Source organism: Triplophysa rosa, linkage group LG3, assembly GCF_024868665.1.
Source record: "Triplophysa rosa linkage group LG3, Trosa_1v2, whole genome shotgun sequence".
NCBI classification, from domain to species: domain Eukaryota; kingdom Metazoa; phylum Chordata; class Actinopteri; order Cypriniformes; family Nemacheilidae; genus Triplophysa; species Triplophysa rosa.
The window spans coordinates 650,337-672,540 of record NC_079892.1 but is presented as its reverse complement, the minus strand read 5'-3'; the positions used below and the strand labels follow the sequence as shown (position 1 = coordinate 672,540).

The 22,204-nt window shown below is 43.1% G+C and overlaps 1 protein-coding gene across 3 annotated transcripts in view; it reads right to left on the bottom strand.

Annotated features, from left to right (window-relative positions):
• The window catches only part of LOC130551552 (zinc finger C3H1 domain-containing protein), a 48,681-nt gene that overhangs the window by 5,676 nt on the left and 20,801 nt on the right, over positions 1-22,204 (bottom strand). For all 3 annotated transcript variants that reach the window (XM_057329244.1, XM_057329242.1, XM_057329243.1), the window contains exons 7-30: positions 20,347-20,408; positions 20,078-20,263; positions 19,787-19,948; positions 19,560-19,697; positions 19,397-19,467; positions 19,153-19,251; positions 18,495-18,669; positions 18,240-18,356; positions 17,618-18,166; positions 17,431-17,540; positions 16,918-17,049; positions 16,728-16,849; positions 16,555-16,656; positions 16,348-16,473; positions 16,065-16,242; positions 15,792-15,978; positions 15,518-15,706; positions 15,205-15,442; positions 15,012-15,117; positions 14,731-14,929; positions 14,519-14,613; positions 9,180-9,281; positions 1,875-1,979; positions 1,032-1,200 (exon numbers count right to left, since the gene is read on the bottom strand). In XM_057329244.1, the coding sequence (XP_057185227.1) occupies positions 1,032-1,200; positions 1,875-1,979; positions 9,180-9,281; positions 14,519-14,613; positions 14,731-14,929; positions 15,012-15,117; positions 15,205-15,442; positions 15,518-15,706; positions 15,792-15,978; positions 16,065-16,242; positions 16,348-16,473; positions 16,555-16,656; positions 16,728-16,849; positions 16,918-17,049; positions 17,431-17,540; positions 17,618-18,166; positions 18,240-18,356; positions 18,495-18,669; positions 19,153-19,251; positions 19,397-19,467; positions 19,560-19,697; positions 19,787-19,948; positions 20,078-20,263; positions 20,347-20,408 (3,719 nt within the window). The remainder of the gene's footprint in view (positions 1-1,031; positions 1,201-1,874; positions 1,980-9,179; positions 9,282-14,518; positions 14,614-14,730; positions 14,930-15,011; positions 15,118-15,204; positions 15,443-15,517; positions 15,707-15,791; positions 15,979-16,064; positions 16,243-16,347; positions 16,474-16,554; positions 16,657-16,727; positions 16,850-16,917; positions 17,050-17,430; positions 17,541-17,617; positions 18,167-18,239; positions 18,357-18,494; positions 18,670-19,152; positions 19,252-19,396; positions 19,468-19,559; positions 19,698-19,786; positions 19,949-20,077; positions 20,264-20,346; positions 20,409-22,204) is intronic.

Here is a 22,204-nt window from a genome sequence, read left to right as displayed (position 1 = left end):
CCGCCCTTTTCATCTCTCTCCACTGGCTACCGGTTGAAGCCCGTATCAGATTCAAATCACTAATGCTTGCCTACAGGACTATCACTGGATCTGCACCGGCATACTTTCACACCCTCCTACACCCCATCAAGAACCCTGCGTTCAGCAAACCAGCGGCGTCTTGTATTGCCTTCTCATAAGGGCAGTAAATCGCTTTCCCCCTCATTCTCCTTCACAACTCCTTCCTGGTGGAACACTCTTCCTAACTCAGTCCGGTCAACCACATCTCTCACAACATTCAATAAACTACTTCACACCAATCTCTTCTGTGAACACTTGACAGAAAAAACACTAACCCTCTCTCTTTCTCTCAACAGGTATTGGTCTGGCTTTTGTTGAAACTAGTAACTTTGTATTAGCACCTATTGTATTATTGCTCCTGTATGACATATCGCTTATTGCTCCCTGAACTCTCTGTAAGTCGCTTTGGATATAAGGGTCTGCTAAATGACTAAATGTAAATGATGACATGAGGAGTGCGTCTGTACTGATGATGGCCTCAAATCAATCCTGCAGCTCAAGCGCTTTAATTCCAGGAGACACGTATACAAACACATGCACATGACTGACAAGAGAAGCGATTAGTCAGCATAAGACTGGAGGAGTGTGTGAGTCAGCTCAATACCTTGTTTACCTTGTTTCTCGTTGCCTAGACTGTTACCTAATGCCAGCAATTTAGCTTGTTTTGTTTATTTAATCTGCTCGTTGAGTGACTGCTGAAGTTGTTTTAGGAATACACTTTGTATCGTATATCGCATTATTTAGCACGCTATCGCTTTTATCTTTCATATTGCACATCCCTACTAATAATGATGCTAACGATGAAGATGCAAATTTTTTTAGCTAATAATGATAATGATGATGCTAACAATTATGCTAATAATGATGATGCGAACGATGATGCTAATAATGTGATGCTAATGATGATTATGCTAATAATAATGATGCAAATGATGATGCTAAGAATGATGATGATGCTAATGATGCTGTACCTTGTTATGAAAGCTGTAGCAGCTCCAGTAGAGTGATGAATTGAAGGGTAATGTGAGTCTGCTCGGCACCGTCTCCAGACATCTGTGTACCAGACCTGTAAACATCTTCATCTCACGAACACTGGGCTGCTGTCCTAACACCTTACTGCTGCTGCTTAACCTTACATAACTGAACACATACACACACGTCTGGTTTACTATCTCCATAGGGACAGTCCATAGGCGTAATGTTTTTTATACTGTACAAACTGTATATTTTATCCCCTACCCCTAAACCTAAAGATCGTAGAAAACTTTTTGCATTTTTAGATTTTAAAAAAATATTATTCTGTACAATTTATAAGCTTTTTTGCCCATGGGGACCTCAATTTTGGTCCCCACGGTGACACGAGTCCCCATGTGTTGGTGTGCATTCAGATTTAGGTCCCCACCGGGATATAAAAACATGTCCGCACGCACAGTGAGAGAGATACTTCTGAATTGTGTGTTCTCACTCCAGTGTAAATGATTCTTATGCTTTTTTTTCTGTCATAATGACTGAGAGCATTTGTAATGTTAGTGATGTGTGTTTGTGTTCTTGTATATATGGTTTACATGTATAGTGACGTGTATAACAGCATAAACATGGTTTACGGGGACACTTCCTGTGTCCTCAAACCAAATCACTTAAAAATTTGTTCATTAAAAAATGCCAAGTTTTCTATGATGGTTATGTTTAGGGGTAGGGTTATGGAATAGAATATATACAGTACAGTTTGTACAGTATAAAAATCATTATGTCTATGGTGAGTCCTTGTACACCGCATATACGTGTGTGTGTGTGTGTGTGTGTCTAATACTTACTCCAGCCAGAGTTTGTGTATGATGTCCAGTTGTGTCACACTCCCCAAAGCTTTTTCAAATGCATCAATGGCCTCTCTCACACCGCTATACACTGACTGCCAGAAACTGCGTTCAAACACAGACACAGAATTAAACAAACACATAGAAACAGACTGCCAAGAACTTCCTTCACAGTAAGACAGAGTCTAGAGGACACACACAGACACACACAAATACAGACAGACAGACAGAGAGAGTAGGGGTGTAAGAATACATTGATATGGATCGATGCATCGTATCGTTAGAAATGTAATCAATGCATAGATGCCACAGGTAAAATATCGATATGAGGTAACTTTATTTTGACACTCTCCACATCCCCATTCATCACATCCATCTAAGTGGCAAGCCACATTACGCTTTGATTAATTTTTCTTTCCCTTACTTCCCTACGGTCTATTGTGTTGTTTTGTTTTTTGCTACTAACATGTGTTTAAAGTACATTCAGACTGTCCACCGTAGACGCACTCACAAACATACACATCGGAGGCCTCAGCACCATCTTCGGTCACTCTGCACTAGCACTCCACAGTCTGCTTGTCTGGCTGTAGGTTTCTGAAAATGCCAGTCATCTGTCAACAAGGCAGACTTCATCCCGGCCTTCGCCAGTCAGTCTAATCTCAATGTTCTGGCACTGACTGAAACATGGATCTGTAAAGAGAACACTGCTACTCCATCGGCCCTCTCCAACAATCTCAACTTCATCCACACTCTTTGTCCTTCTGGGGGAGGAGGGGGAACAGGTTTGCTTGTTTCCAACACCTGGAAATTCACTCCTCTGACTTATCCTAGCAGCAACTCCTCATTGAAATACCGTGCAATCACCATCACTTATCCATCAAAAATACACTGTGTTGTCATCTACCGCCCCCCAGGTCAACTGGGAAACTTCTTAGAAGAGCTTGACACGCTGCTGTCCTCTATCCCTGAAGACAGCACTCCACTGGTAATGCTAGGCGACTTCAACACCCACCTAGACAAACCACAAGCAGCAGACTTCTTAGCTCTCCTCTCCTCGTTTGACCATCACATGGCCAACACGCCTCCCACCCACAGAGGAGGACAACAGCTAAATCTTGTTCTTCTAACTGCACCGCTAATAATATTCTAGTTACTCCTCGATATGTCTCTGACCATTTCCATGGATTAAAGTGAAAAAGAATTCTTCTGACTGATTTTTTTTTCAGGCCAAGTCATATTCCTTTAACCAATAGCATTTTAAAGGGAGATGTTTTGAACCACTTTACATAGTATTGCCAGTTTGCGTATTTTAAAAGCTATTTTTAATCTATGAAAAAATTATACTTACCTAGACAAATAATCAACCATCTATAACTTTTCAGTGCATTTTTGTATTTATCTTATAAGACCAAACAATGTTTTCTGAAACTCTTAATAATTAACAGAAAAAAAGAACAAAATAAAATGACCACTAAAGACCAAAAATGTTGTTTGTATGTGTCTCCAGAGTGCTTTTCACTTTTTCTGCCTTTTGGCTGTGAAACCATATTCCTGAAGCTTCGCTACACCTGACACCAGTTTCAGTGTTTGACTAGCTACAGTGACTAGTTTCAGTGTTTGACTAGCTACAGTGACTAGTTACAGTGTTTGACTAGCTACAATTACTAGTTACAGTGTTTGACTAGCTTGTCCAAGGCGACCGTTAAGAAAGGTAGCCTATCACTTTAACATTTCCTTGGCGACGCGCCACTGCTTATCACGTGACACACCGCAGAGCCACAGCAGCTGTATGACTGATGCATTGCTTTTACATCATTTTTCTTTTTTACTCAAAAAAATTCACAAACTGTTAACTATGTCATGAAATATCTGACATTCCGATTGTCAAATATGTGCATGTGAATGTGTTTTGTTATTTAAACACTTTTATAATGATCGCGTTAGTTGAGCTATAAACGGGCGCCGCCATGTTTGTTTCTGCCGTGGTCTGAGATCTGTCGGATTTACATCACGTGAATTCATCCACTTCTCTTAAAAACACAAACGTAAGTGTCTGGTGAACTGGTAGAAGAATTGAGTGATCTTAACAATTGCTTAAATTGCAGATACTGTGTCTGATCTGAATAAAACATCCGTCAAACTACATTTGAGGAGATTGTTATTGCCGCTTCCATAGACATCAGTGTGTATTATGCAATCTCTAAATGTATTTTGTGCTTGTAGGCACGTGTATATGTCTGAAGCCTAAATGAAACATTATGTGGTTGAAAGCACTGCACAGTTGTGATATGTGACCGAGTCTGTCTCTGGCTCAGTGCCAGCCAAAGCGCGTACTGTTCTAATCACACTGGTGTGATCGTACGCGTCAAAGGGTTAACAACATTATGAAAAGTGAATTTAAGACATTACGGACAGGCTGGAACTCGGAAATCCTCGGCCGGAAATCCGTCGTAGACTCGCTGCAATTAACGGAAATCCGTCGTAGCGACGGAGAACTTTAATCCATGCATTTCTTTATAAAGTTCACTGTAACATTCCCTGTACTGTAATCTCACCTCCCCTGTTTCTTTCCGTCGTAATCTTTGTTCCCTATCTCCCACTTGCTTTTCATCCATGGTGTCTTCCTCCCTACCCAACACAACCCTTTACTCATCTCTCAACGTCGAGGAAGCTACTGATAAGCTCTGTACAACCTTAACATCATGTCTTGACAGAGTCTGCCCTCTTACCTCTAGGCCTGCACGTGCTACACCCTCTTGCCCCTGGCTTTCTGAGACTCTTCGCTACCATCGGACCAAGCTAAGGGCTGTGGAGAGGAAGTGGCGCAAGTCCAGAGACCCTGCTGATCTCTCCAAGTATAAACATCTTAACTCCTTCGCTACTGATATATCTGCAGCCAAAACCAAGTACTTTCAAAACAAAATCCAAACTGCGTCAACTTTTCTCAACTTTCTCCTCACTTCTCTATCCCCCTCCACCTCCCACCAATACCTCGCTGACTGCTGATGACTTTGCCAACTTCTTCACTGAAAAAGTGGAGACCATCAGCAGCCAATTCTCTGCTCAACACATCCCTGAACTCTCTCTTACTTCTTGCTATCCTCAACTCCCTTCTTTCTCTCCCCTCTCGGAGACTGATGTCTCCAAAATTCTCCTTTCCACTCTGCCTACTACCTGTCCCAATCCCTTCCCACCTCCTACAGGTGATCTCTCCGTCTCTACTGCCTCAACTCGCACACATTATAAACACCTCCATCACCACTGGCACTGGCCCCACCTCATTTAAACAAGCCCTGGTAACACCTTTACTCAAGAAACCAACACTTGACCCCTCAGCGATCAGCAACTACAGACCAATCTCACTCCTGACTTTCCTTTCCAAGGCCCTCGGAAGGGTAGTATTTAACCAACTCTCTGCCTATCTCTCACAGCACGACCTTCTGGACAGTCAGCAATCCGGCTTCAAGAAAGGACATTCTACAGAGATCGCTCTCCTGTCTGTCGTCGAAAACCTACGGCAGGCAAGGGGTAAATCCTTGTCATCTGTCCTTATTCTGCTTGATCTCTCTTCTGCATTTGACACTGTGAACCACCAGATCCTGCGGTCCACTCCCTCCAAACTGGGCATCTCTGGAACTGCACTGAACTGGTTTGACTCTTATCTCACAGGCAGATCCTTTAAGGTATCCTGGCGAGACATCCAGATCTCACCAGCTGACAACTGGAGTTCTTCAGGGCTCAGTTCTTGCTCCGCTCCTCTTTTCTATATATACCACCTCCCTGGGTCCAATAATTAAGGCACATGGGTACTCATACCATTTTTATGCAGATGATACGCAGCTTTATTTCTCTTTTCAGCCAGATGACCCCACCATCTCTGCCCATGTCTCTGCCTGCCTTCTGGACATCTCTTCTCGGATGAAAGAGCATCACCTACAACTCAAGAACTCCTGTTTATACCGGCCCACCCATCAATTGAACACCACCTTACTATTCAGCTCAGATCCTCAACTATAATACCCACCAAGTCTGCAAGGAACCTGGGGGTGATGCTCGACGACCAGCTGAAATTCACCTCTCACATCGCAGCAACCTCTCGAACTTGCAGGTATGTGCTCTACAACATCAGGAAAATCAGGCTGTTCCTGTCGGAGCATGCCTCTCAGCTGCTAGTCCAAGCTCTGGTCATATCAAGACTGGACTACAGCAATTCTCTACTGGCTGGCCTTCCAACCAATACAGTCAAGCCATTTCAAATGATCCAGAATGCAGCTGCACGTCTAGTTTTCAATCAGCCGAAAAGAACACATTTAACACCCCTCCTGATTTCACTTCACTGGCTGCCAGTTGCCACCAGCATCAAGTTTAAATCTCTGACACTGGCCTTCAGAACGATAACCGCATATTCGGCCCGTTACCGTAAGTCACTGCTCCAGGTCTACATCCCCTCCTGTCATCTTCAGTCTGAAAATGAGCGACGCCTGGTTGTTCCATCACAGCAAGGCACCAAATCGCTTGCAAAAACCTTTACTCACTCGGTTTCCCTGTGGTGGAATGAACTGCCAGCCTCCACTCGAAGTGCAGCATCCTTCACAACTTTCAAAAAACTGAACAAAACACACCTGTTCCGCATTTATTTGACTGACCAATAACAGTCTGTTTTGTGTCTAAAAAAAAAAAGAAAAACCCTTGTTGTTCATTCTCTCCTTTGCTTACTCCAGCTGTAATCCTCCTAGTAGCATGGCCTTGTAAGCTAACAGTATTGTTTAACATGTTGTCAAAATGTTTATATGCTCTCCAACTTGTAAGTCGCTTTGGATAAAAGCGTCTGCCAAACGAATAAATGTAAATTCAGTGTTACCGCTATATCATTTTGCCATTGTGCACAAACACACAAAAAATCCTCCTCAGCATGGCTGCAGCTTCTCGCAGCTTCCTAATTTGTCTCGCCAGTGTTGCCAAGTTAGCAACTCTTTCACTAGTTTTAGCCACTTTTCTGACCTCTTTAGTGACTACTGGTCAGTAGAGGCGCATACAGACAAACTTAGCATCTTCTTGGATAAACCTTTCTTTCATTCAGTGGGACATGCCAACAGTACTGCCCCACGAGTGGGAATCTTGCTTTGCCGGTGCAGAGAACGCCTCTCTCAGTGTCTACTCTGTGCAGTGAGAGGCAGGGAGAAGCAGCACATTTAGTTCACCCTCCAAAAACGTGACACCGTTACTGTTTGATATATAAATATAAAACACAAAATATTTACATGAGAAAAGCTTAATTGGGCAATATGCTGTATTAAATGTAAACTTGGCAAATAAGTAATATAATATAATACATCCTATATTGCATGGATTAAAGTGAAAAAATTTCTTCTGACTGATTTTTTTCAGGCCAAGTCATATTCCTTTAACCAATAGCGTTTTAAAGCCGTGTTTTGAATCACTTTACATAGTATTGACAGTTTGCGTATTTTAAAAGCTATTTTTAATCTATGAAAAAAATATACTTACCGAGACAAATAATCAACCATCTATAACTTTTCAGTGCATTTTTTAATTTATCTTATAAGACCAAACAATGTTTTCTGAAACTCTTAATAATTAACAGAAAAAAGAACAAAATAAAAGAACCACAAAAGACCAAAAATGTTGTTTGTATTTGTCTCCAGAGTGCTTTTCACTTTTTCTGCCTTTTGGCTGTGAAACCATATTCCTGAAGCTTGGCTACACCTGACACCCGTTTCAGTGTTTGACTAGCTACAGTGACTAGTTTCAGTGTTTGACTAGCTTTTCCAAGTCGACCGTTAAGAAGGTAGCCTATCACTTTAACATTTCCATAGCGACGCGGCACTGCTTATCATGTGACACACCGCAGAGCCACAGCAGCTGTATGACTGATGCATTGCTTTTACATAATTTTTCTTTTTACTCAAAAAAATTCACAAACTGTTAACTATGTCATGAAATATCTGACATTCCGATTGTCAAATATGTGTATGTGAATGTGTTTTGTTGTTTAAACACTTTTATAATGATCGCGTTAGTTGAGCTATAAGCAGGCGCTGCCATGTTTGTTTCTGCCGTGGTCTGAGATCTGTCGGATTTACATCACGTGAATTCATCCACTTCTCTTAAAAACACAAACGTAAGTGCCTGGTGAACTGGTAGAAGAATTGAGTGATCTTAACAATTGCTTAAATTGCAGATACTGTGTCTGATCTGAATAAAACACATCCGTCAAATTACATTTGAGATTGTTATTGCCGCTTCCATAGACATCAGTGTGTATTATGCAATCTCTAAATGTATTTTGTGCTTGTAGGCACGTGTATATGTCTGAAGGCTAAATGAAACATTATGTGGTTGAAAGCACTGCACAGTTGTGATATGTGACAGGATTGAGTCTGTCTCTGGCTCAGTGCCAGCCAAAGCGCTGAATGTTCTAATTACACCGGTGTGATCGTACGTTACAAAGGGTTAACAACATTATGAAAAGTGAATGTAAGACATTAAGGAAAGGCTGGAACTCTGCAATTAACGGAAATCCGTCGTAGCGACAGAGAACTTTAATCCATGTATATTTAGGCATGTGCCCGGTTAACCACGGTTACCACTAAATCCTGCTGAAACTATTCTTATTTTATTGATGCGTCGCTTGTCTGTGAAGTACGGCTCTGGGATCAGTAGGAAATGCTGCTCGATCTAAAAGCAGTGCGAGTTTGAGTCGCTTATAACGTGCATTTAAAAAAGCAACACCCGTCAAACATGATCATTATAAATATACTTTATTATCATGAAAATACCTGAGGAGGCTTGAGGATCAGTGATAAAAACATGTCCTTACGCATTTCCTAGAACTACTTGCGTTATGGTCGTGAGTATTTGGAGTTTCTGCACGAGAGCGCCCTCTGGCTTTCGGATGCAGCAGCATTTTACCGTACTTCACTCACAAATTGTGCATACATCAGTGATATATATTTTCGGTTAACCGGGCATATGTCTATGTATTTGTGATGAACTGTCCGATTTACAATACCAGAAAAAAGGCACACACACGGAGAGGCAGACACACAACACACACACACACACACACACACAACACACAACAGCCACAAACACCACACACACACACACACACACACACACACACACACACACACACACACACACACACACACACACACACACACACACACACACACACACACACACAGAGAGAGGCAGACAGACAGACGCACGCACGCACGCACGCACGCAGACAGACAGACAGACAGACAGAGAGACAAACAGAGATGTAGTTGACCATACCAGTGAATGAGATGCAGATATGGCAGTTGCTGTGTGACATCAGTGTGTTGTCTGAGTGTGGGTGCCGTCAGTAAATCTTCAGTGGGAACTCTCAGAATATAACTGAAATCACAACACAACACAGTTACAGCAGTATATAACAACAACACAGTGAGATGACCAGGGCCATATGGAATGTTCAGACTTTTTTTGGATCATTCCGCACAAAAGTTTTTTGAGGAATCTGTGGAATTCCGCTGAATAGTTTTCAATGTGTTTCCATTTGTGAACAAATGTAAATGTATTTAAATAGTCTCAAAATGCTACCTGTCTATGCATAACTGCAGGTGAGAGAAGACTTCTGCTAATCATTTAAAAAGAGGCAGAGCCTACAGAGCAGCTTTGTTATTAATTATGTTACATAGATACTGTTTGAATACACCAGAGCAGAAACTCTGAATTCATTTGAACTAAAAGAAAATGTTATTTTGTATGGAATAAGTATATATTTGATTGTTTACAGTGTTACACATCAAAGTAAAATGGGCTTGTGTTAATAGGTTCTTATGATGAATTTAGTTGATATGAAGTAGGGGTGTGAATTGTCACTGGTCTCACGATTCAGTTTGATTACGGTTATCATGTCAACGATTCGATATCCCGATGCATTGCATTATCAATTTTAAATATTACTGCGCAAGTAAGTCTGTCTCCCTTACACTTTAAAGGTGTGATGAACTGGGCTTGTTTATTGTTTTATACTGCAGCATGAGGTCTACTTATGACGTTTGCATGGTTTTTACATTCAAATACATCAAAATCAAAAGTAATGGGATATTTTCTACACGGGTTTTGAGGCCGGCTCGTCAAACACACTGTTTAAATGGGCGTGCATTGAAGACTTGGAAGTAAACGCCCACTGCTATGATTGGGTAGCAGTTTGCGTAGTAAACTTAGTTGGAGCCTTCTGTGAATTTGGTTAGACACGTAACATTAGGTTACACATTATCAGGACATATCAAGCGATTTCTAACAAAGCAATAGTGACGCATAGTACAAATATCTTTTACTCACATAAAATTGCTGCGACATTCCTGTCGGATCCAATATTGACTGCACAGCACTGCTTTTTAATTTTAGTCTCTCCGTAAATCCAGCGCCTTGTTCACAAAGGAATCCATGGTGAAATGACACGAACAAATGCTCAATGTTTCACCCACGTGAGCAGGAACGTACTTAAAAACAAACTTCAACCACGCATTCCTAATATCAGAATCCGAAGGAAGCGACTGTGTTCTTCCACAACCAGGCGCTGCACAATATGTTGAATGTTTGTTGCTTGGTCGCTCTAAGTAAAAATAACAGTGAAAGAAGTCCTCACTTTTGCACATATGACATGGGGCTAGCCGCTCTCGAGAGCCCTTCGCTAAAGTGACAGGGTTGACAGATCGTCACAGAAAAAATAAGGAAATAAAGACAAGACAAAAGCAAAACTTAAAATGCAAATTGTTTATATATTTTATAAGACCAAAAATTCTTAAAATCTGCAACAGACCATTTATTAAGACCTAAGTGCCGGGGCTTTTGGATCTAAGACCAAACGACAAGCATAAAGGTGCTTATTAATAACAAACATGGCAACACAGTAAAAGAGAGCTGTGTGATGGAGCCTTCCAAGCATAAACACAACACAGCGCATATCAGCAGTTTAGTTTAAACTGAAGGATAAAACGAATCTTTAGCCGAAAAATGTGTCGCTATGATTACCAGTTTGTCGATCATCACAAATGCGGGATGCGACAAAAGACAACTGAAACCATTAAGAACAAGGCATTTGTCACGCCGCATCGGAATTTCTGTAGTCTATATAATAGGTTCTATAGTCTGTTGTCACGTCGAATTGCGCTGTTCGCGTGCGGTGTAGACAGGGTTGTTGCATTTCTTTCTCGTCTTTCTTGTCAAAGCCCTGAATATATGCTCCAGTGGCGTGTGCTTCTTTGATAATGTGAGTAGACGCTTTTAGACGCAACGTGGCATCTTTAACATGTCGATCATCTTAAACAACTTTAAAAATACATGAAAATGCGCTTTATTTACACGCACACTCATATGAACGAGGCAGAGAGAAAGAGTAACCTATTCTCATCAATTGCGTATAAATAACACGCTGTTGCAATATCATGTAATACATACGCCAAAGCTCAATTGTGTGTGCATGTGATAACCACTGGCACATAGACCCCTTTCTCGCCGACGTCACGCTTACGTAGGTAGGTAGGGCTGGGCGATATGGCAAAAAAGTAAACTCAATAGTTTTTTTCTATATTGATCGATAACGATATGTATTTCGATATAGATTTAATAAAAAAACTATTTAAAAGAATCTATTTTAAATACAGTTTATTAACAAAAGTTAACCTTTAACCAGTTAAAATTCAATTAAATTAATGCACTGTTGCAACACAGAGGATATTAGGCCATAAACAACATGTACCAGTTCATTCAGTCTCATTTTGACTCAATTGACTCGTTAAGTAAAGGGAGTGTTCATTCAGTACATTCAACCAATGAAAGGGCTCTGTTACTGTGTACATTCGAACGCTATTGGCTCAGCACCTGCGCACATACATAACGCTGCAATAACGTCTTGCTCGAGTAGTGGGATTTGTAGTACATTTCTTTAATCATGCAAGCATCTTACATACAAGGTTCAATATTTTAATGTGCACACAAACTCACTTCATTACATCTCTAATCTGTACAGGGCAGCGCTGGTTTGTTTCATAAGCACCAGCTCATGTTAGCAGATATGTTAACGATGGATATAAAAACGTTTGTGCTTGAGTTTCGAAGTAACTCGCTTGCAATTGTGCCTCAAGTTTGTTTTGTTTAACCGGCGATTGCAAAAAAAATTAAACACTTGATAAACCGCGTGATGACAACTCGAGGTTAGTTTCACCTTTGTTTCCGCTTCCAGTCATGTTTTCCTCCTTATGTTGAGTTTTCTTTGCCAAGTGCAGTATGAAATGGACTTTGTACATTGACGCGCATGATAAAAGCTGCACGCTGACTGACTGTTGTTGCGTTTATTTCTGCGTTCTGTTAGACTGTAAGATTAATCCATATCGAGTCAAAATGACAATAGCTTGTCATCGTTTTTGAAATACATTCTATCGCGATTCGATGATATCGTTTATCGGCACAGCCCTACGTCACGGCACTAGCTAGAGGCAAAACAAAGGGAAAACTGGAGGCGACCAATACAAACCAGCACAGATTTGGCTACATAAGGAGTTTAAAATATCATCTTGTGTTGTTTAGTGCCACAATCCACAGAATACAGTCTCCAATTTGATATTTTAACACATTCCCCTGCCATTGTCAAACAAAAACACTGACGACAGCTGTAGTTAAACACAATAAAACTAGCGGACTGAACAGAAACGATCATTAAACATTAAACTGCGTTTCACTTCTTAACACTTAAGATTATAAAACTACTGTCTTTTGTTGATGTGGATTATGATTTGGGTAAGTGTCTAAAAATATCTCACGTATGCCTAAATCATAAACTGGGGAACAATGTTATTTTTCACGCAAGTTAGCATCAGCTTTTGTACTCATAGGGTATGTTCGCTAACTTTGTTAGTTATACAACTAGCAACTATCGGTCAGAAACTAAACATTAAGGAAAGTGTTTGTCATTTTTCTTTACTTGTCACAAGTGCATTAGTATAAAGGGAGAGGGAACAGTGAGAATGTTATGTGTCAGGTTTGTGTTCAAGTAAATGCATTTGCTAACGGTTGCCACTGTTAGCACACGCAGACATCTATAGACGTATACGCTCTCAGGTTATCTTTACTATACATGCTTGGTTTCTCTGTCTGGTAGGTGTAGATGTCAGGCCACTTAACTGGAGATAATCCTGTCAGTTCGTCCCTGGATCCATTGAGTGAGCGCATACAAGTCAGCCAGGTTCATGGCGTTAAAGTTAACTTTTTCAAAAACAATCGCGGTCCTAGACAGTGAGTGACCTTACATGTTAAAACTTAATCAGATTTTTTCTAGTCATTGTCAAAAAGCAAGCAAACAAAACGTGCTACCTAGCATTAGAAATGCGGTCAGTGGGATCGTTCTGCCTCCAGCTAAGCTCCGCCCACAAAAACGTGTCACAATGTTTACTAACAGTAAAGGCGTCTATATGACGTAATAATGGATTATTTGTTTTTATGCATCGATCTAGTAAGCTAATAGTTCACATCGGCATTGCGATGCATAGTAAAAACCATTATTTTCAAGAGTACTAGAATTAAGGACACTTTTCCTCATGTTCACAACACAATGTAAAGATAACTTTAAATAAAATTTAACAAGAGCATTCGCCTGTCGCTCGTTCTTGCTGGGAACGGATTTGAAATGATCCTTTGTGTCTGAAGACAGATAAATTACCTTTTCTGAACTCCTCTGCGGTTAGTTTCTTTTAAAACGTCTCAAATATCAAACCGTTCATACTCAAAATGTGACAGCAAACAGCACATCCTAGTCATGCGTTCACGCTGTGTGTGTGTACGTGCTCTAAAATCTACAGAATTTTCTGCGGGCGCAGATTCTGGGTGAAGATGAGCGATAAAAGAACAAACTAACATACACAGCAGAGATTCAGTTCACACTCACAGCACATTCTGATGTTTTCATACTATATATTACACTCTCTCACTTTGATATAGCACGTTTTCATGAAAACACAGTAAAGATGAATCACTGTGTGTTATAATTCTAACACATACATCCACATGATTCAGAAAACACAAATGTACAACAAAGACCCTGAAGCAGGTGTTGATATCTGCTACTGATCTATTCCTGCGAAGGCAACTTTTCTCATGAAATCATTTTTAATCAGCTCTAGCGAAGGATGTTCTTCGTTTAGTGATAACTTTTTCAAAAATAATGAAGCTGGACCTGATTTTGTGCATTCATGCAACAAATTTTGAGAGTGTCACTTCTGTGTGTAGTTTTCTCACGTGTGTGATGTGAAGCGGTCAGATGACGGATCATTGACTAAATAAAATACGTCCATTGTAAAATACGGTGTTTTGCATTTGATGCATATATATTAAAACAATAGCCAGTAACACACACCTACTGTACCTGAGATCATCGTTTGTGCTGTGTATTATAGCAAATAATCAGACTAATCACACTTCCATGTAAACGGGAGCAAAGAGGAGTTCTCATGTCATGTAAACATGTCACTGCGATTATTGATCCACAGAGAATGTGTGAGAAGACTGCGGCTTGATCACCTCACAGAGCCAAATGTGGTTGTTAGTGTACTGTGTGTGAGTGTGTGTGTTACCGTAACACATCCACAGACGTCAGCGTATCAGGAACAGCTTCACAAAAAGAGCGTGTGAACTTGTCAAAAAGCTTCTCCATAACGCTGTGTTTCTCCTGTACACACACACACACACACACACACACACACACACACACACACACACACACACACACAGAGATGAGCGTGATGACAGCAGCGGAGCATCACTTGACAGTTCAGATGACTCTCACCTGAGCATGTAAACACACAATGAGCTGATAAAACACGTGAGCGTCACACGGGCTGTCAGACAGAGCACGTGTCCACAGGTCTATAGCTTTATCCGCACATCCTGAAGACACGTGAAGTTCAGAGGTGATGTCCAGCAGAGGACAGTAGAGTGGACACACAGCTAACAGACGCTCACACAACTCCACAGCCTCCTGACGTCTGAAAAAAACACCACACCACACGCGTGTCACTGAAGCACACAATCATCATCACAACACACACGTGTGCACTCTCTCCATACCTGTCCAGCTGTCTGTAGAGATGAATGAGATTCCAGTGAAGAGAGAAACACGTCTGAATCTGCTCGCTGGACGATAACCGCTCATCTGTGCACTTCATCACAGCATCTACACAAAACACACATTCACCGTCTCCACACGCTAAACTTTTTTGACATCACACAGACGTGTCCATTTACTGCAAACAGGTTTCACCTTGAAAGAGACTTATGATGACGTCAGCGGGAGTGTGAAAGCCTGACGCCGCTCTCCAGGGAATGAGGAACACATCTGCACACACTATCCGGGCAGGGTTGGAGTTGGCGGGATCGTACAGACACGACGGCAGACGTCTGAATTCAGTCAGGTGGATATACGACAACCACATCAGACAGCGGTGCGTCGCAGTTAAGCCATCGGCCACGCTCGGTCTGGACTCTGAATACAGCGCGCTCTAAAACGCAAGAGTCCAAATCATACAACAGATCACAAGACAAAAGCAGAGCAAATGTCAGCCGCGCCTTCACACCTTCAGTATGTTGAGAGCGTTGTGCGGTCGACCCGTGAACACGCTGAGCTGAACTCTGAACGACAGCGTCTCGAACAGCTGAAACGAGCCTATCTCTGACCCGCCGTCACGTGACATCTCCAGCAGATGAGAAATCAGACGAGCGCACACGTAATCTTTCCCTTCGAAAGCGCTCTCCACGCTCATGTACTGAAAGAGAAGAACAAAAGCGATGAAATGCACGTCGCCCTCTAGAGCGGCCCAAACGCACACGCGTGAGCGGAGGTCAACTCACGGTCCACCAGACGTTATCATGCGGCGAATGCTCGACGGCCATCTCGCACATCTCCTGAAGCTCATCCCTGCTGCCTCGTCGAGAGAAGAGCTTCAGATAATGACACCACACCTCAGCGTCCTCGCGGTTGTCCTCCAGAGCTCGAGACAGCGTGTTCAATGCCGCATCCAGACACTCTGACACTGAGCTACACAGACACACACACACACACACACAACAGATGACGCACAACAGATCATCGCACACAGATGATGTCAGAGTAATGTCACTCACGTGTCTTTCTGGTTGAGATATTTGAAGGCCAGTTTGATCCACAGCTGAACATCATTGGGACTCTCCAGCACGCTGGTCTCCAGATTACTGATGTCATCCGTCTCGCTGTCGAAATATCTCTTATCATCCTGAGTGACACACACGTCAGTGGACGGCCACCGCTCCCGAACGGCAGCATCTGTCAGACACACACACACACACGACATCACACCATCGCTCAAACATGCCGTCTGTCATTACACACGTCAAGCGCAGAAGATGAAAGAGTAGAGGTGATTCTGACCGTGTTGCTGAACAGGAACTGTAACGTCCACACCGTTGTGATGTTCATCATCCTGAGCATCTGTTTTCGATGTCGGCGCTTCAGGTCTCCACCTCCTCTGAGCTTTATATGTGGTGAACGGAGGAACTGAGAGAGAGAAACAAGCATCCATCAGTCTCAAAGTAAACCTCTCAAACACAGACAGGAGGTGTCAGCACGAGCACTCACTGTGTCTCAAACTCTCATTGACTTTGCTCATGAGCAGAACAGCCTTCTGGTCGGTTCCCATCCGGTCCTTGTTGGGCCCGAACAGCCTCTTCATGTATTTCTCTGTGGACATCAGTGTCACAGTTAGCTGATCATTGAGTGATGAACGAAAGAAGGACAGGATGTGATGTTACCTGTGGCGCTGCTGATGTCACTGGTGCTGCTGGTGGCCTCACAGCCGATCAGAGGAAGACTGTAGGACAGGATATCCTGAAAGAGCTGACTGTCCGTGAGCATGCAGTTTCTCATGTGCTGCCTGAAACACACACACAGTGTAAGAATGTGTAGAGAGCAGAGTGTCAGACAGTGACGGATCACACGTACCACAGGCACTCGTCATCATTACACGTGCCAGTCAAGTCAAAGCGACAGAAACACTTCTTGGGCTGAATGATGTTGCTGTAGGTCAGCGAGCGCAGGGAGAGCTTCTCTTTGGTCCGGTAATACGGGCTGAACCTGTTAAACGTGTGAAAGCACAAAGTGACATCATGACATCTCATGAGACATTGATGCCAGTAATTGAGCGCTTTTCCACAATCACCTCGAACCGTTCTAAGCTGACTCGGCACAACATGATTACAAACCGTTCTCAGCCCGGAATTTTCAGCATGATTGTGCCGACAGAATGCGTCTAGCGACGTCGCCACTCAGGACTGGTCACTCGTCCAGTAGCCAAAATAGTTAGCAGGTTAACATCTGGAGCTGGAGGGGTTTTCGAGTCATAGCTCAGTCTCTTGAGTTACCAAGGCAGCGAGTGACAGAGTGGAACGGTCACACGACAAGAACGGTTCAGCATGATGTTGGAAAAGCACTCAATGATGTCTGACGTCATTGCACCTGTAAGACTTGAAGAGCAGTAGAGGACTGCGATACGGTCTAAATGGCTCGGCTTTAGTTTCCGTTCTGTTCTGATGAGCCACTGCCGGATCAAAGTCCATCTGCGGCACCTGCGCGAGACACAACGAGATCGCTGAAACATTTGAACCGCCGTGTCGTGACACGAGCGTTGAAGTTGTGTCTTTACCTTGGCCGGAGTCTGGACGTGATCGGCAAGCCAGCGGAGCGAGCGCGTCTCTTCCCACAGGACGTCAGACAGTCTGCCGCACATCTGATATCTCTGTCTGAGATCCTCAACGTTTAACCCTGGCAGGAGCTCGGGCAGACCGCCGGCGGCGCTGTCGCAGGAAGAGGCTTTAGCATGTTTGACGGGCACCAGAGATGCGGCAGGACTCTCCAGATGACTCAGGTTGGGTTTGGTGAAGGAGCCGGACTCACGGAAGGATCGCCGGCGGTTGGCAGTGGTTGTGGGAATCTGCTGCACGTCGTCTTCAGCCTCCACATCCTCACTGGACAGAATGAGTTTGTCCTGCGTCAGGTCGTGCAGCGAGGGCTGAGGTAACGGAAAGGCCTGCGGGGCGGCGGCACGCGGCTCAGCCTGACGTAACGCCTGAGCCTTCTTCAGCTTCTCGATCTTTCTGGCGTACTCCGACTCCAGCTGCTGCAAGCGCTTCTTCTGCGCGATGAGCTCGGCGTAATGAGTGTCCGAGTAATCCATACGCCGGACCTTCAGCGGCTACAAAACACCACAGCGGTTACACAATGGCTTTACACCATCACCGATTGAATGGCGTGTGCCGTGCGCTCACCGAGTGCTGAAGAGCTGCAGGTTTACAGCGTTTGAACATCTGAACATGAGCCAGATCTTTCTCCAGCTTCATACACTGATTCTTCTTCACAGTCACACGATGCTGAACTCTCTGAACCTGCACACAGACACATACACATACAGCAAACACAAAACGCAGCTCTAGTGTTGTGAGTCTTTACCGTGCACCGGTGAAGGTTGTTTTACACATGCCAGATGTGTGTCAGGGTGTTCATGGGATATTTCCCACACAGACCTGTTCATGAAGCTTCTTGAGCAGGAGTCTGTTAGCGTTGGCGATCTTCTCGGAGGCGAGCAGTTGCTCTTTCAGACGCATGACTTTAGCTTCAGCTGTTTTTAGAGCTTCTCTCTTCTTCATCTCCTGCTGCTGGAGCTGCTTCAACAGACTCTCATCTGCAGTCAACTGACTTCTACACACAATATTTACAATCATTGTTAGTGTGTGTGTGCGTGCGTTTAAGACACCTGATCTACATGATGTTTATGCAAGGGATAAACCACAGCTAGCCGTGCATTAAAGGGTTGAGGCCAAGAAGCAGAGGGTGGTTGCCTCTGCAAAGATACTTTAACGCATGGCTAGCTGTGGATTATCCAGCTTATACCATGGTTATTTGCCAAGTTAAAGCTGTTATTGATGTTTATAGTGTAATTTTTGACCAGACAGGTGAAAATGACAATTATTTTGTCAGTTAATTTAAAATGTTATCAAACTGACTGCAACTACCCGTGCATTAAACGGTTTTAATGCACACCTTCAAGCCAATCAGAATCATGTATTCAAACAGACCATGGTATAGTTGAAAATGTAAAAGTGTGTGTAATGGTAAGCTATAAAAATAATTTTGACTATGGAAAAAAAACTTGAAACGTGTGTGTGTTGCAGAGGGACTGACGTGTGTTCACTGTATTTCTCTTGAAGATCTGAAGCTCTTGTCATGAGGTCCAGCTCGGAGTCTGAACCCACAGGAGACGAAACGGCCAGCTTGCTGGTCCTGCATCACATGACATGACAAACACTTACTGCACTCCAGTGATCACAACAACAGTGTTCACAATATCAACAGACAGATCCATCCATCCATCCATCCAGTGTTTGTGCTCAAGAGAGTGAAGTGTTTCTTAAACATCTGACTGTACCTGATCATCTCATCTCTGATCTTCACTGGATTGTTCTCCTTCTCTGAAACGGAATGCTTTGGTTTGGCTGCCTGAAGAAAAACATCACGTGTCAAAATGTCATGTAAAAGGAGGTGACACGTGTGTGTTTCAGTCACATCACACCACACACGCACGCTCGCACCTCAACAGTCCTGCGAGCTTCTTTAATCATAGACTCCAGTCCTCCAAACACGCTGGGAGTGGAGCTGCAGCTCTCTCCGTCTGAATCACTGTCATCAGATGCATTCAGACGCACCACCACAGTCTTGTGTCGAGGTAACTAACAAACACACAAAGAAAAACACACACACATACACATCAGATTCTCATCGACTGATTGGCACAACACCACCACCAGCACAAACTCACCACAAACTGAGCTTTGGGAACAGGATGAGCGCGCACAAACTTCAGTACTCGAGTGTTAGAGACGATTGTGTTCAGGCTGACGGCTGTCAGATTGTTTCTGGTGTTGGGACGAACCACTGATCTGAGAACAGGAGACGGCGGCCCGCTGCTACTGGACGCATCCTACAAACACAAATCTCAGTGTGATGAAGACAATTCAGCCGAAGCAGAACAAACCTCAGTTTTAAATACCTCTTACGTTCTTGTGTAAGTGATGTTCACTCGCAGTGCACGAGTGCCAAGATGTCTCACCTCAACTTTAACAGCTCGTTTGTTGGCCAGAGACTTGAGTAACTCTTCTCTCAGCAGCATCTCCTCCTCCTCTTCCTCATCAGCAAATGGAGGTTTGGGCGGCTGCTCCGTCTCATCAGGAGGGGGCAGAGGGGGTAAAGGAGGGGGAGGAGCCGAACTGAAAAGCTCCACCTGCTGTCCCAAACCCTGAGGCGTGTGATAACACAAGATATGAGCAGAAGAAAACTAACAGACATACAGGAAGACGGCAGGTGAGATTGTAACTCTACCTGTCTGACAGGTGTGGACTCCAGAGGAAAGCCAACAAACACATCACGAGATGGTGAGGAGGCTGAAAAAAAAACAACCACAGTCAGCTGAAATCATATAACTGCTCACATGACTCTGACTCTACTGTCGCAAGTCCAGTACGGTGTACCACAGGGCTCATCTTAGGGCCTCTGCTCTTCGCATTATACATGCTACCTCTAGGAGATATAATAAAGCGACACGGAGTTAGCTTTCACTGTTATGCTGATGATACTCAACTTTATATTTCCTCGAAGCCTCATGAAACACAGCAGTTCCATCGAATAATGGAATGCATAGTCGATATAAAAAACTGGATGAGTAACAACTTTTTATTACTGAACTCGGACAAAACGGAAGTGTTACTTATTGGACCGAAAACTGCTATAAGTAACAACCAAGAATACTGTTTAACTATTGACGGATGTTCCATAAAACCCTCGTCGTCAGCAAAGAATCTTGGCGTTCTATTCGATAGTAATCTGTCATTTGAGAGCCACGTCGCCAACACCTGTAAAATTGCGTTTTTCCATCTTAAGAATATATCTAAACTACGTCATATGCTGTCAATGTCAGATGCAGAGAAGTTAATTCATGCATTCATGACATCAAGACTAGATTACTGTAATGCACTGTTAGGTGGTTGCCCTGCAGGCTTATTACAAAAACTCCAATTGGTCAAAAACGCGGCAGCTCGAGTTCTTACACGTACAAAAAAGTATGAACATATTAGCCCGGTTCTGTCAACCTTGCACTGGTTACCTATAAAGCATCGCGTTAACTTTAAAATCTTGCTTATTACCTATAAAGCCTTACATGGTTTAGCTCCTCAGTACTTGAATGAACTCCTTTTGTATTACAGTCCTTCACGTGCATTACGCTCTCAGGCGTCCTGTCAGTTGGTAATACCTAGAATTTCAAAATCAAGTGCAGGTGGTAGATCCTTTTCCTATCTAGCGCCTAAACTTTGGAATAGTCTTCCCTGCACTGTCCGGGAGGCAGACACACTCTGTCAGTTTAAATCTAGACTAAAGACGCATCTTTTTAATCTTGCATACACTACTCTTCCATAATATAAATCCTCTGAGGGTTTAGGCTGCATTAGTTAGATCAACCGGAACCAAAAACACAACTGATGTACTTGTTGCATCAAAGAGTACAGAACAGTACTCTACTCTCAGCCAGTCTTGTCTCATTGTTCCAAGGTTACCACAGCGAGCAGGATGCAGTTCATGGCCTGACCTGATGGTAGAGCGGAGAATGGGAAGTGGGGACCTGACAAGAGCTGAGATGATAGAGCTGGATAAAGAAGGACGCGGTCTCTTGACATGTCTTCACCACAAAATTTCAAATGCTATTAGATTATTAATGATAATCTTAAACTATAATTTATTTTATTATTAAGTTTATTTATTTTATTTAGCCTTGTTGTGCAAGCTCTCTGGAGCTTGTGCAGAGGCAGCAGCTTTTGCCAGAGGGGAACTGGAATCCCCTGGTTGGGCCTGGGTTCTCCTGAGTTTTTTTTTCTCGATTAGAGTTTTGGGTTCCTCGCCACCGTTTGCATACTGTTTTTGCACTATCTGCCTGACCGGGGGGCTGCTTTAGAATTTTGAAGTTTTACTTAATTAATATTGCATATAGGAATTTATAGTCTGTTATATTTGACCTGTGCTTCTCTCTCCTTTATCCTAAATGTGTGCTCTCACTGAGCGTGTGTGTGTGTGTGTGTGTGCGTACTTGTCTGTGTACGTACGTGTGTGTGTGTGTTGTGTGTGTGTGCGTGCACATCCGTGTGTGTGTCTATGTCTATGTGTGTTAGTACGTGTGCATATTGTGTGT